The following is a 13752-nucleotide window of genomic DNA, read 5'->3' as shown; positions in this document are numbered from 1 at the left end:
AAGGTAACACTATAACGCACCCTATGAAGGGTTTCAATATTAAACTTCAAACCAATGCTACATGTGATACAACTAATGCTATCTACTTGATCAAATGCCCCTGTGGCAAAGTATACATTGGGAAGACAGAAAGGAAAATAAAGGTTCGGATACACTAACACAAATCTAACATCAGGACAAAGAATGAAAAATCCACAATTGCCGTACATTTCAACGAAATGAAACACCACATTTAACAACTAAAATTTGTGGTTCTTGAGACTGTAATCAAATGTGAGGGCAGACACAATAATAAATATCTCCTGCAGAGAGAAAATGCTTGGATTTTTAAAATTCCACTCTATGAAGCCCTTTGGGCTTAATGATCGTATTGAATTTTCATGTTATCTTTAATGACACCTGTGTAGTTTATTGATGCTAGCTCTTTTTTGTGCTGTTTGTCAATTAAATCGTATCACTACTCGTTGAGAATTATTACCCATTAGAACTTTATGATCTCTTTGTATCACTTTTTCGCACCGTTTTTCACTAGCAGGCTGTTTTACTTTGCCTCGTTCAATGTGGCTGCCACCTGTCACTCTGTTAGTTCATGTTATCTTTAATGACACCTGTGTAGTTTATTGATGCTAGCTCTTTTTTGTGCTGTTTGTCAATTAAATCGTATCACTACTCGTTGAGAATTATTACCCATTAGAACTTTATGATCACTTCGTATCACTTTTTCGCACCGTTTTTCACTAGCATGCTGTTTTACTTTGCCTCGTTCAATGTGGCTGCCACCTGTCACTCTGTTAGTTAGCGCTCTATGCTTTCTGCCAGGGCGATCCTTGCGTTAGTCTGTTTTTGATGATGGTGGCGCGTGTTCTTTATTGACACGCTCTCCACTCTAGCAACAAACGTCCCTGTTAGACTCGACCGCCGTGAGCGCTTCGTACAACTTTTGCAGAACAACGTACAGCATTATGAGTAAGTCGGCAATGCGCTACGTACTTGTTTGTTATCGTGTAGGATTTACATTTCTGCAGCATTGCGTTTTTAACCTGGGTCATGTACTTTTTCAGTTAGATTACGAAGCTCGTCACAATTATGTAAGTTCGCGAGACGTTTAAGCCTTAAACTCTCGTTTTTTTCATTTTTTGCAAGCATGGTATCGCCGTTTCTATGCACCACTGAGCACGCGTGATATCACTTCACTTCTCAGCACGTTGTGTGAATACACACATAGTTGAAATAATGACTGAATAGTGGGTACATTTTCTATATGTTTATGCTATATCCTTTTGTTATACAGCTCCCGGATGAAGGGCCAAGCTGCCCGAAATGCATTGGAGCATTTTTGACTTGTTTATAAACGGAATTACCTATGGAATGAATATGAATTCTAACAAGAAATGTTCTATTGAATAAAGTTGAAAGAATTGAAATAAAAAACCTCATAATAAATTTTGAAATATTGGTTTGAACAGAAAACTGGACTAGGAGTCTGTTTATCTACGGAACCTAAGGTGTGCCCTAATCAGGGATGCATCCAGACTTTGTTGGTTGCACATTTTGGATCCTATATTGCATTAAAATGTAGCTCCTAGACATATTTACACATATATATTCAAGATTTTTCTGTATGCCACATGTAATATGAATTTAATGTACTGACAATTTACATTAATTTCTGTTTAAATGTGCACACATATATTAAATGTGCACTATTAATACAATACTTTAAATTGACTTCCTAGGCCTGTTTTCCATGCTGCATAAAATACTGTTTCCCATTTTCTGCTTGCATGACTTTCCTTGCAGGTGCAATTCACATGTGATTCTTAGTTGAGAAGTGATACAGTGCTGTACTAGCTATAGAGGTAGGGCCCGATTCACAGAATGAACTTACTACTTTTGGCATTCACAGAATGCACTTACTACTTTTGGTATTCACAGAATGAACTTACTCATTTCGGTATTCAACGAAGTTAGGACTACTAACTTTAGGACTCCTAAATGCCTTCTGTGAATACCAAAAGTCTTAAAATTAGGATTTTTCCCAATTTAGTAGTAGTAAAGTTTGGACTACTAACTTTAAGACGCCTAAATGCCTTCTGTGAATACCGAAAGTCTTAAAATTAGGATTTTTCTCAATTTAGTAGTAGTAAAGTTAGGACTACTAACTTTAGGACGCCTAAATGCCTTCTGTGAATACCGAAAGTCTAAAAATTACGATTTTTCTCAATTTAGTAGTAGTAAAGTTAGGACTACTAACTTTAGGACGCCTAAATGCCTTCTGTGAATACCAAAAGTCTTAAAATTACGATTTTTCTCAATTTAGTAGTAGTAAAGTTAGGACTACTAACTTTAGGACGCTTATAGGCCTTCTGTGAATACCGAAAGTCCTAAAATTAGGATTTTTCTCAATTTAGTAGTAGTAAAGTTAGGACTACTAACTTTAGGACGCCTAAATGCCTTCTGTGAATACCGAAAGTCTTAAAATTACGATTTTTCTCAATTTAGTAGTAGTAAAGCTAGTAGTCCTAACTTTACTACTACTAAATTGAGAAAAATCGTAATTTTAAGACTTTTGGTATTCACGGAAGGCATTAAGGCGTCCTAAAGTTAGTAGTCCTAACTTTACTACTACTAAATTGAGAAAACTCCTAATTTTAAGACTTTCGGTATTCACAGAAGGCATTTAGGCGTCCTAAAGTTAGTAGTCCTAACTTTACTACTACTAAATTGAGAAAAATCCTAATTTTAAGACTTTCGGTATTCACAGAAGGCATTTAGGAGTCCTAAAGTTAGTAGTCCTAACTTCTGTGAATACCGAAATGACTAAGTTCATTCTGTGAATACCAAAAGTAGTAAGTGCATTCTGTGAATGCCAAAAGTAGTAAGTTCATTCTGTGAATCGGGCCCAGAGTGCCTGAGAAGAAGACCTTGACGGAAGAACATGGAGAGTCAGAGTGTTAGCTGAAGGGTCTATTCAGCATTTTAGCAACATGAGCCCGAGTGAACAAGGACGATGTTGTTCCCATGTCGAGTGTGGGATACTCCATAAATGTTGAAGCTTACAATGTGAGAATCAAAAAGACAATGGTATACCTGATGATGCAGCAGACCTGCTATCCTGCTGCCTGACAGAAACAAATAAATGACTTACATTTTTTCAGACTTCGGGTGGGCCTCAGAAAAGATAGCAGAGCATACCTTTTAATTCTGCTTTGTCGGGTGACCTGACTTTGTCCCAAAAACCGAGACTTGTATTAAAAATTTGGAAAAGTGTCGGGACACCGGGACAGTCCTCTGAAAACAGGGACTGTCCGGGGAAATCCGGTACATCTGGTCATATAGCATGGTGCTAGGATTTATGTACCTTAACTTGACTGGTAACGACAAACGTGTAATACATTTTCTTTACTATAGTTACTGATTTCTGGTCTTTAGTGTGTGGCCAAACGGGTTGCACTGTTAATTGTAATTTACTTAATCGAATGTTAACTCCCAACACCTCTCAGGTAACTAAAAAGGTCTGTCGAAGGACCAATGGGAAGAGGGTTGACCCAGAACACTGCTTCACAGGCAACAATAAAAATGTCAAGATACCTCTGGTGATTAATTAAACTAATTAGGAGAGGTGAAGTTTTGTCTGCTGGCAGTTTTGACTCATATTAAAGTAGTGCAGAGGGTTAACATGCCTGCTGCTAAGAATGTGTACCAGGCAGATCATGGAATTGTATTTTATGTAGATAGCTCAGTGGGTTCCCGCTTTTGTCGTGGAGATGTTTTTGTTACTTGCCAACAATATAACACAGTGAGCTATAAATTGTAATTTAAGAGACGCCTGCAAACTGCAAGGCATTTGATTAGAAACGTATGTTTTTCCTTGTGTCTCACATTATCCTAATGTTGCTGAACGTGCTTTGTTTGGGTAGAAATTATTTTTTTATAAGTCAAGCCAACCCCCACCACTGTGCTACGTTTTATATCCTGAGTTTGTGCTTGAGCTGTGCAAATGCTCTTAGAACATACTACCTTCCAGAATGGGTGACGTGACTCCTGCACCTTTTAGTCCTCATTATTGTATGTACTAATTTACACACGTTTCTGTATAATGTGTGTACGATGTAAACTGCTCTGACACCCTAAACTGGTATGAGTAGTCAGCGTCGGATTGGTAACGCGGGCATTCGGGCAATGCCCGAGGGGCCGGTGTCCGAGTTCTGCAATGGGCTGCTTTTTTGAGCAGTCTGGGGGCCGATTTGGGCGCTGTCTCTATTGTTCGAGCACAGCCAGCGGCCCAGTGGGTGTCTGGGTGGCCTTTCTAGGGGCAGATGGGCGCTCATTACCTCCGTTTTGCAACAGGCAGAGGTGTCACTCCCTTTGTCTCGCTGGCCGGCCCATTAATGTGTGCACATACTGAGCGGGGGCAGGGGGCCTGAGTAGAAGTGGCCTCACTTGTTTCACCAGTGCTTTTTTTAACCCCCCCTCCCTAAAGATTTTTTTTATAAGATTACGCCAAAGCAGTGATTTGAGGAGTGATTATGCATATGTGGGCCGATTTTTTTTGGGCGTGCCTAGGCCGATTTTCAATCCCAATCCAACCCTGTGAGTAGTGTAGAGGACCACCCAGCCTCTTCCTAAGAGGGGTATGATGTCATCACGCAGCTCTCCGCTGGGGGCGGTCGAGAGTCACAAAATGGGTGTGGAGTCGCTCGGTGCTCCCACCAAGACTAACACCGGGTGTCTGTGCGCTATTCATGTACTTGGCCGGCTAGCCTAGGCCTATATAGGCACGGGTGTAGGGCCAGCAATCTCCACCTGCAACACACGGGGTTGCGGTTGCCTGGCTGCAGGGTTACCGCACCACCGCAACCCCACCAAGTACTAGTATAAAAACAAATATATACAGGTGAGAGAGGGACTATGTGGGCACTGTTGGAATGTGGTGGTAGTGAGGGAATCCTTAGAGAAGGTCAACACAAATTGTCACACAGGCGCCAACTTTGCTAAAGTCAGCCTTGCTGGAAAGATTAAAACATCGCAGCTAATTTGGAAATGCAGACGATCGTTTTTGTAGCATCTGTGGAGGTTACTTTAATAAGACGTCTACCCAGAGATTTTGGATTTGTTTTGGGTTTTTGCTTTCAAGCTACATCTATGTTGTTTACTCTCACAATCACATCATATATTATGAAGGGGATAGCAAACAAATATGAGTGCCTGCTAAGCTGCGTTCCTTCGGTACGGCGCAGACTTGTGAGAGGCGGCCCACTTCGAGTATTACGGTAATGCCAAAGGGAAACAGAAAGTGCGCTTCCAACGGCAGAGGAGCTAGAGGGAGCTCGGGTGCCGGAGGAAATCTCTTTTGGATGTTTCAGGAAAGCCTCTTGGATGTAGCATTGAAGGAGAGCGGGGCAGCCGGGCTGGGAGCAGCATGTACCCTGCGTTTCCTTTACGAGTCCCAGACCTGGCTGCACGAATATGAATCCGCCGGTGGAAAGTTGTGGGGAGCTGTTTGTGCGTCTCTTGAGGGATTGCTCCGCTTTGGGATGTCGGTGAGGGCATGAAATCTTCAGGATGGGAGCGAACAATGGCAAGCAGTACGGGAGTGAGGGTAAGTGAGGGTGCCGCTGCCTGCTTGCGGGGGCAGAAGGGGGCTGCGTTAGTTACCCCGTCCTCTGCCAGTCTGTCGCCGTCTGTTTATGAGGGTGTCAGAGTGCTGCATAGTGTGTTCATCAAAGAAGAGATGAATTAATTGTGCACATTAACATCACAGCTGTTTTTATGACGGGAATAGCTGAATTATTGTTCTGTAGTTCGGCATGGCATCTGTCTGCGTGGTACCACCGCTGCTGTTAACAAAATTCACAGTAGGCATTACCCGTCGGAAAAGTTGTGTTAACATATTTGAACATATTTCACTGACATAACAGTATTGGTGCGCGCCGTGGAGCCCTGCCCTGCCCTCGGCCGTTTTTGCGGTTGAATACGGTAACTTCAGCAGATGTCTGCATCGAGCCCGGCTGCTTTCCTTCAGTGTGTTTTTGTGCAGAGTTGGCTTGTATAGGGGCAGCCCAGGGGTCACAGCGGGGCTTTGACGCTGTCAGAGGCGCCCCACTCCCTGTCACGCACTTGGACTCGTCTCACCTGCCTCGCCACGGTGCCACCTGCATTTTCTGGGCATGGTCGGGCGGTGAGCGGGCATTGTCTTGCAATTAGTATCGTTGACGACTCATTGTTGGCATATTTTAGGTTTGTTTCCGTGTAATTTGTTTTGAAGCTTATTCCTCAAACTTAATTATGTATTTTTTTGCTGTTTTTGTAAGGCACTGTAACCACCAATGGCTGCCCCCGAGCGCTTCAGGGACAGGGTCAGTCGTTATTACGTGAGAGGGCAGACATGGCATATATTGATAATCCTAAATGAGCTGACGTGTTTAACAAATAATAAGAGATGATTAAACCTTGGAAAGAGGCAGAATAAAGCAGCCCATTAGAGGTTAGCGTGGGCTAGTTGAAGTCCTCTAAGCTAACTTTTGAAGCCGCAAACTACAGTGTGTGGTGGGAAGGGGTGGGGGTGGGGGTGGGGGGCTTTCAACACGTCGCCCCATCCCCTTTTGTCCTGCCCCAGGGGCCAAAGTTATTCTCGGGAGCTTTGCTGCTGAACGAGGGGGTTGACCATTGCCAAGGCTGCGTAATCTTGATTCCATCACACCAGACCCTCCCTGCCCCTTTAACTCACTCGTGCAGTTTCTTTTTTCATTGTTGCTTTCTCCCTTTGTCACTGTTTTCCCTTCTTTCTCTTTGTTCTTTTTCTCAATTTTCTAGAACAACGTCTGATAATGAAAAATAAATCCTAGTCACCCAAAAAAAAAAGTGTCCGTGGGCCCGCCGTCCCACCGGCTCAACTTAACCATGGCGGGTTCTACTTTCTAATTTGTGTGCCCCAATGCACATTTCATTTCAGGTTGGATTGTGTCCATCAACGGTTAATTTGATTTACTGGGAATGTATTTTACTTGGAATACGGACTGCGTACCGCCACCCGAAGCTGCCCCTTCCTGTGGCGTTTAACTGAAGCTGTCCTCGTGCCGTGCTTTAAAGGGAAACCAGAAAAGCACACACCACTGGCTGGCACAGTATCTGTTTCAACCCAGATGTGCCAGCGTTGCCTTGTTAGACGTGCTGGGAGCCGTGCCAGGAAGTGCCTGCGCTCCCTTTCCGAACAAAAAAATGACTTGGCAGAGCAGGACGCCTATCTATCACAGATCAGCATTTCTGGCCGAATGTGCGAGGTAAAGGTCCCCTGGTGCTGCAGGGCACCGAGAGCCAGTTCAGGGCCCGTGTGTACCAGTGGCCTAGCAAGGGTGACATGAGCCCTAATGCAAGCTTTGAAAACGGGTCCCTCAGCCCCTCAATTTGGAAGAGTTACACAATATCAAAAGGGTACTGCCCTGTGCCCGGTGCAACTGCACATGCTGCACGATTAATAGCACGTCCCTGCTGTGGACAAAAGACGCGCACCCAACAAGCAGGTCAATGAATCCCGTTACCCAGGGCTTTAAGTGGGCCGGGTCCTGCCAGGGCTCATTACCAGCAGTTCTAAAAAGCCGGTGCTGAGGCGGGTCCCATTTTGCCCTCACCCTCAGGATGGAAAAAAACGTAACCGCAACAGTATCACCCTCCACTGCCTTTGATGTAACTTCAGAGAGACTGGTTATAGTTCTTTCACAGTCTCATTATTTCAGAACTGAAGCATTTGTAATAGTCTAATCAACGAAGCCATAGTTGTCGCCGATTTATCTTATGCAAAAAACAAGCATTGGAAAAGCCAATAGCCCTGGCTTCTTGTCGATGTAACGTTACTTTTTGTATTACATATCTGGATGTAATGACAGAAGCAGCAAAATACCAGTCGGGCGGCACACTAAGCTAAGCACGGATTTTTTAGCTTACCTTTTAAGCCACGCCCTTAATTATATCGGCGACTCCCATTCGAGAGACCCCCCCCCCTGTTTTTTCATCCCACTTAAAGCCCTGACGCTACCTGAGAAGGTTACACTTGGTCCTTTCCAGTCATTTGATGGTCCGCGCGCCAAGGCGGGGCTTCGACTGTGCCAATCTCACGCCCGCGCCACTGTCATTGGTTCACGAGGCTTCCCGCTGGACTCTGTGCTGTCCGGACCTCAGGCTTCCTTCCAGTGCTGGCAGTTCATGTACCTTCTTCATGTTAGAGCACATCGCACCCTTGCTATGGCATTGTTGACGAACATACCTAATGAAACTGCCCAGAATGGGAAACCTATTATTCCCGCAATGTTGAGAAATTCGGTAACACCATGATGCTGCTGCCTGCATGGCAAATCCTCAGAGAATGAATCACATCTCCATTGCTCCATGTTCTCAGCAAGGGTGTCTGTGCCTCTACAACCTGTTTAAGCGTTTTCCCTCTTCCCCTAGGCGTAAACTGCAGTTAACGCTCTTGCCATGGGGCGTTAACCACTGTTAATACATGCTAATTAGTCCCCAGTCACTTCTAACTAACTCACAAACCAATACAAAACAATGTTCCATGATCTTACCACTGCACCTAGAAGGCAAGCAAACACCACTATCTGCTGTTAGCATTGTGGTCCCTGTAAGGGGGGAAGGAACAAGATCACATTAGACATAGGATGGAGGTGCATTCACAACCTAGGGCGATAAAATGTGTTTATTGTCACTCAACGCTATGGTGCTCATGTTATCGACCTCAGAAGGATGAAAGTCTGTAGTAGCCCATGGGATTCAAACCTGCAACGTGAGTTCAAACATACATTCTTGTAGAGGGTCATTTAGGTTACCGGCCCACCAGCCTCAGCAGCATGTTTGTCCAGCTGCCCCAGGGATGTCATGTTTTCAAGTCATAAACGTTGATAGGATGGGTGTGGCGGACTTCTGCAGAGAGCGTGTTCTCATCCATTGTTTGAAATATCGTTTCATTATGGTTTGAGTTTACTGTGAGGGAGCCTGCTGAACGTCACTAATCACAAAAACGTGGGCATGTCCCTCTGAGGCCCACGAGGCAGGGTGAACGTTTGAGGTGCAGAGCTCTGCCTTGAAAGAATCCTGTCCTGTGCTCTGTCCCAGCCTCTGCAATTTGTTTTTGTTCTTCGCAATTCTCCTGATGTTCAGTCAAGCCTTCTTTTCTGAAGAGGGGATTTTTTTCCGCCGCCCGAGAGGGGGGAAAAGTGCGAGAGCAACCGCAGAGACGAGGCACGGGGTAATGTCCTCCAGCTGCGGCCTCCTGGTGCTACCTCCGCAGTTTCACTCCAGTCGAGGCGGGGCTTTCTTGAGACGGGGTTTGAACACAATTGTGGCGCATTTATGTGAGAAACCGAAGGCACTAGAGGTTCAGCTGACTGCGAAGAACTAACTCAGGGCACCAGAAGGCTGGAGTTCTTTTTACAAGCAAAGTAGTTCTGGTGCTCGACCCTTTAATACACCCTACGCAGGGTCGTCGAGACTAGCCTGTAGGGGGAATCTGGCAGTGCCAGAAGGGCTGGTCTTACTCCTGACCTTTACATGCGCCCCCCAGTCAACAGCCCAATACATCCTAAAGATTTTGAGTGTCCTGGGCCAAACTTAGTTTGAGGGCCACTGTTAGGGCCAGCTTTGAATTTATGATCCAATGTTAGCTCTTTCGTGCCCTCTTTGGCCAGGTCATCACACTGCATGAGCAGACTGGTCCAATATTTAAACCCGTTTACATCTAATGTTCAGGGATAATGATGTGTGTTTTCAATATTGTAATATTGCAGCAGTGCACTGATATTATTCCAAATAACCACTGCCACCCACTGCCATTTCTCATATGTGAGGTCCTGTTTGATCTAAAAGGAACTTTTTACAACATAACGTGTATTTGTAATGTTAATATTCACACAGAATGTTTTTTTGGCGCTAAGTAACAGGTGTTTAATGTTAACCCATTCAATGGTGCTCATTTTATCGACCTCAGAAGGATGAAAGGCTAAGTGGACCAGTCAGGATTTGAAGAGGTGACCATGAGGTCAAACACAGGCTCCCTACAGTGAACCATTAGACGACTAAGCCACCGGACCCAGCTTATGGATGCTGCACGGTGTTGAAAAACATAAACACAACATTTCTCTGCAAATTTTTTGTAGTAGACTCCCACACATTACCCATATTAAAAAATAAATTAATGGAAAATGGTATTTAAAACAATCTATATTTAAAAAATCATTCAAAGTCATCAGGGAAGGACTATGTGGAGAATAGAGCTGGATATACAGCAAATAAGGGAACTCTAGGGGCTGATATTTACCGGGGTCCATTGTATAAGCCCCTAAACTTGTCAGAACAAAAAGGATACACTGTTCCCCCTATGTTGGAGAGATGAAAGAACCAAGGACAGTGAAAAGAGGTGGGAAGCTCCCTTTCGGAACTAAAACCCTCACACACCCAGCAAGCTAGGTGTCATGCTTCATCATCTGGGTTCTGCTCCTCGTCAGACTGGCGCTGCAATGTCTGACGGACACCCGTGAAGGGGCTCTTTGTCGGAGATCTTCTGTTCCTGCCAGTTGGTGCATGTGGGTATGAGGGTTTTAGGTGAAGTGTAGGCGTGAGGAAATAGTGCAGAGGTGTGGATTAAAAAAGGTTAGGAAGTCCACAGGGATTTTTATTAGTGTGGCTAGCTACCTTATTAAAAACAAAACAGGGAGGCACACACACAGGTGCTAAGATCCGGTGAGGTGTGCTCTACCTAGCGGTCAACATGTTTCATGCTAAAACTAGCAATTCATCAGGACCTATATAGAAACTGTCCTACACATATCGGGAAAGGACAAGTATTTCCTTCCAGTGGATCTTAGCACCTGTGTGTGTGCCTCCCTGTTTTGTTTTTAATAAGGTAGCTAGCCACACTACACGCCTACACTTCACCTAAAACCCTCATACCCACATGCACCAACTGGCAGGAACAGAAGATCTCCGACAAAAAGCCCCTTCACGGGTGCCCGTCAGACATTGCTGCGCCAGTCTGACGAGGAGCAGAACCCAGATGATGAAGCATGACACCTAGCTTGCTGGGTGTGTGAGGGTTTTAGTTCCGAAAGGGCGCTTCCCCCCTCTTTTCACTGTCCTTGGTTCTTTCATCTCTCCAACATAGGGGGAACAGTGTATCCTTTTTGTTGAGAATAGAGCTGGATCATTCAGGGGTCCTGAAAGGCTGGGGCCCTGGGCCAGAGCCCACTTCGCCCTTGCCTTTAAACGCCTCTATCAACAGCAGCACTGGGCTGCTGTTTACTCGACTCAGCACTAATATTAAAATAAGTTAAATAAAGCATTTAGTCAGTGGTCAATTGAAGTTAAAGAAAGAAAGCAACTAAGTTGACCTGCCCTGCTTAACTATAAAAGTACCTTCGGTTTAAAAACCATCTTGCAGCCAAAGTGAAAACATGTGGTAAAGTCTCTTCAAAATTTAAAAAGTGCATTTCATTATTATGCAGAACTGTTTCACCTTAGTACATCAGATTACATCAGTACAATAAGAAGTATTTTTGTTTTAAAGCTTGTTTTAAAAAATGAATGTAGAAACATTTATTCTTCCCTGCACCCTAACAATAATGCCTATAGTGTACTAAGAGTTATGTCACTTGTTATGTGCACTCTTTGGGTTGACTGGGTTCCTATTATACATGAACAATATTATAGTTTATTAAATCAAACACAGGACAAGGCTTTGTACACCCATATCCTGAAGTCATGGATTTCAAGGTCAATACTATTGCCTAGGCCCACACAATTTGGTAAAGTGGGGAGGTCGAGATTAATACAGTAGCGGCCCGTCCTCTGCCAAAGTGGTCGGGTGGGCCGGAGGAGGGAAGTGGGGAGGCGGGTTCGGGGACAAAAAAATAAAAATAAAGTAACTTACCTGAATGCTGCCCTTCTCATTGCGCTCTTCAATCTTCTTCTGGGCACAGGCTCCCAGACTGCACTGCGGCCAATCCTGACGCTGCATTAAAGTAGCGTCGGGATTGACCTAAGTGCTGTCAACTTGTGCTCACAGGCAGACTGGGAGTCCTTGCCTGCTCTCTGCAGCGCTAGCGACACAGTTGGGACTGGAGAGAGCTTCAGTGCGCATGCCGGTTTGGCCGTCTTGAGGCGGCCAACCAAACCGCCATGTGCACTGTAACAGAGCCCACCACTGCCCTACCAGCAGTGTCATTCCCCTGGACCTGCCCCCAAGACTCGTCAGAGTCCTGGGGGTGGGTCCAGGTGGGGTTAAAATAATAAGAATAAAACAGGTTTAAAACCCGTTTTTTTTTAGGGTGGTGGCAGGGGAGGCAGCGCTCCTCAGACCTAAGAAGGGGATGCAGTTGTGGTTAATTTCATGTTTTCTGGATTCACATTGTGCAATTCAGCCACTAAATGTATATGCTTCGGTTCTCCTACACCCGCATTACTGCCAACCGCCCCCTTTCCCCCCCAAATGTCACCCTGCTGACATCAATGCAGCCCTCAGTCACATCACAGACCACACTTTATGGCCCTTGGGAACATTTTTACAATTCCCATCATCTGACAGGTCAGTGTGTGGGCTGTTTGTGGGCCTGATTTATGCTCTGTTGGGTCAGTTTTTACTGTTTATTTCCCTGATATTACCACAAGCATTGCTGGCAGAGAGCACACATCCATGAAGCATTTCATATACCTTGCACCTTATACGTCTTACCAAGCAGTTGCCAACCAGTAGGGAATTTTGGGGAACAATTAACAACTTAACAAAAGGATCGGGATTGCACCAACATGCAGGAATTAGTGAAGCTGTATGGGAACAGCACATCCCCAAAATGTTTAACAACAGATACACAGGCATTACATATATTAGGGTATGTAATTGTAAGACGATTGAAGCAAACATGATGTTAGTTTGGTTGAATTATTGAAATGCACATGAACCGGGCTGTTGTTTTGAAGTTTGTATTTTTGTAATGGTTTAAATCAACTGACACAAATAAACAATACTCACTATACCTCTTACAAGTTCAAAACTGCCCCAATTAGCGAGGGTGGGCTATTTTGTTTAGCTATCTGATCCGCTTATGGGACACAGTTTTATTTTGGTGCCAGCAGTTATTCCAAACTTGAATAAGTCACTGTATGACGGGGTGACAATGACACATTTTTTTATTGTGTGATGATTACTTAAAATCATTACAAAAACGCATAAAACATGTTTTTGAACTTTTAGCACAAGCTGCAGGAAATCACTTCAACTACAGTCTTTCTTTTCATTTTCCATATTTTATCTGTGCCTTTGATCTCTCTTTCGCTCACCCACATTTAAGAACAGCTCTTCACGCTTCCAGCTTGTGTTTATACCTCTCCCCCCTTTCTTTACTCTCTCGTATCACCCGCACTGTCACATTCCCACCCAACACTTCTATTAGATTTTCTAGGTTTCTGTATGTCTGTCCATCTATCAATCCAACTTTTCATTCTGTCTCCCTCCCGCTGCCTTTCTCTCATTCTCCAAATCCCTTGATCTATTTTAATACCTTCCTTTATCATTCTTCCTCCAGTTCTTCCGCCTCTCTCGTTTTCCACCTCTTTTTTCCTGTCTCTCTCTCTCTCTCTCCCTTAGTTGCTCTGATTTTCCCCATTTGACATTCTGCGCATGACAATGGACCGGCCTGACTCCGTGGCTTGCTCAGAGTCACACTCAAGCTGCAGCAGGCTTTCGGGTTGCGCCCCAGC

General features: G+C 44.5%; 1 protein-coding gene across 1 annotated transcript in view; it reads left to right on the top strand.

The window, feature by feature from the left end:
• The first annotated feature begins 5386 nt into the window (after positions 1 to 5386).
• FBXL7 (F-box and leucine rich repeat protein 7) overlaps positions 5387 to 13752 on the top strand; it is a 778002-nt gene continuing 769636 nt past the window's right edge. Inside the window, exon 1 of the mRNA XM_086965543.1 lies at positions 5387 to 5602. Coding sequence (XP_086821669.1) covers positions 5566 to 5602 — 37 coding nt within the window. The 5' untranslated portion in view covers positions 5387 to 5565. The remainder of the gene's footprint in view (positions 5603 to 13752) is intronic.

This window comes from Lissotriton vulgaris, chromosome 4_1, assembly GCF_964263255.1.
Source record: "Lissotriton vulgaris chromosome 4_1, aLisVul1.2, whole genome shotgun sequence".
Classification (NCBI taxonomy): domain Eukaryota; kingdom Metazoa; phylum Chordata; class Amphibia; order Caudata; family Salamandridae; genus Lissotriton; species Lissotriton vulgaris.
Note: the sequence above shows the minus strand (reverse complement) of the source record. Positions and strands in the feature narration are given on the sequence as shown.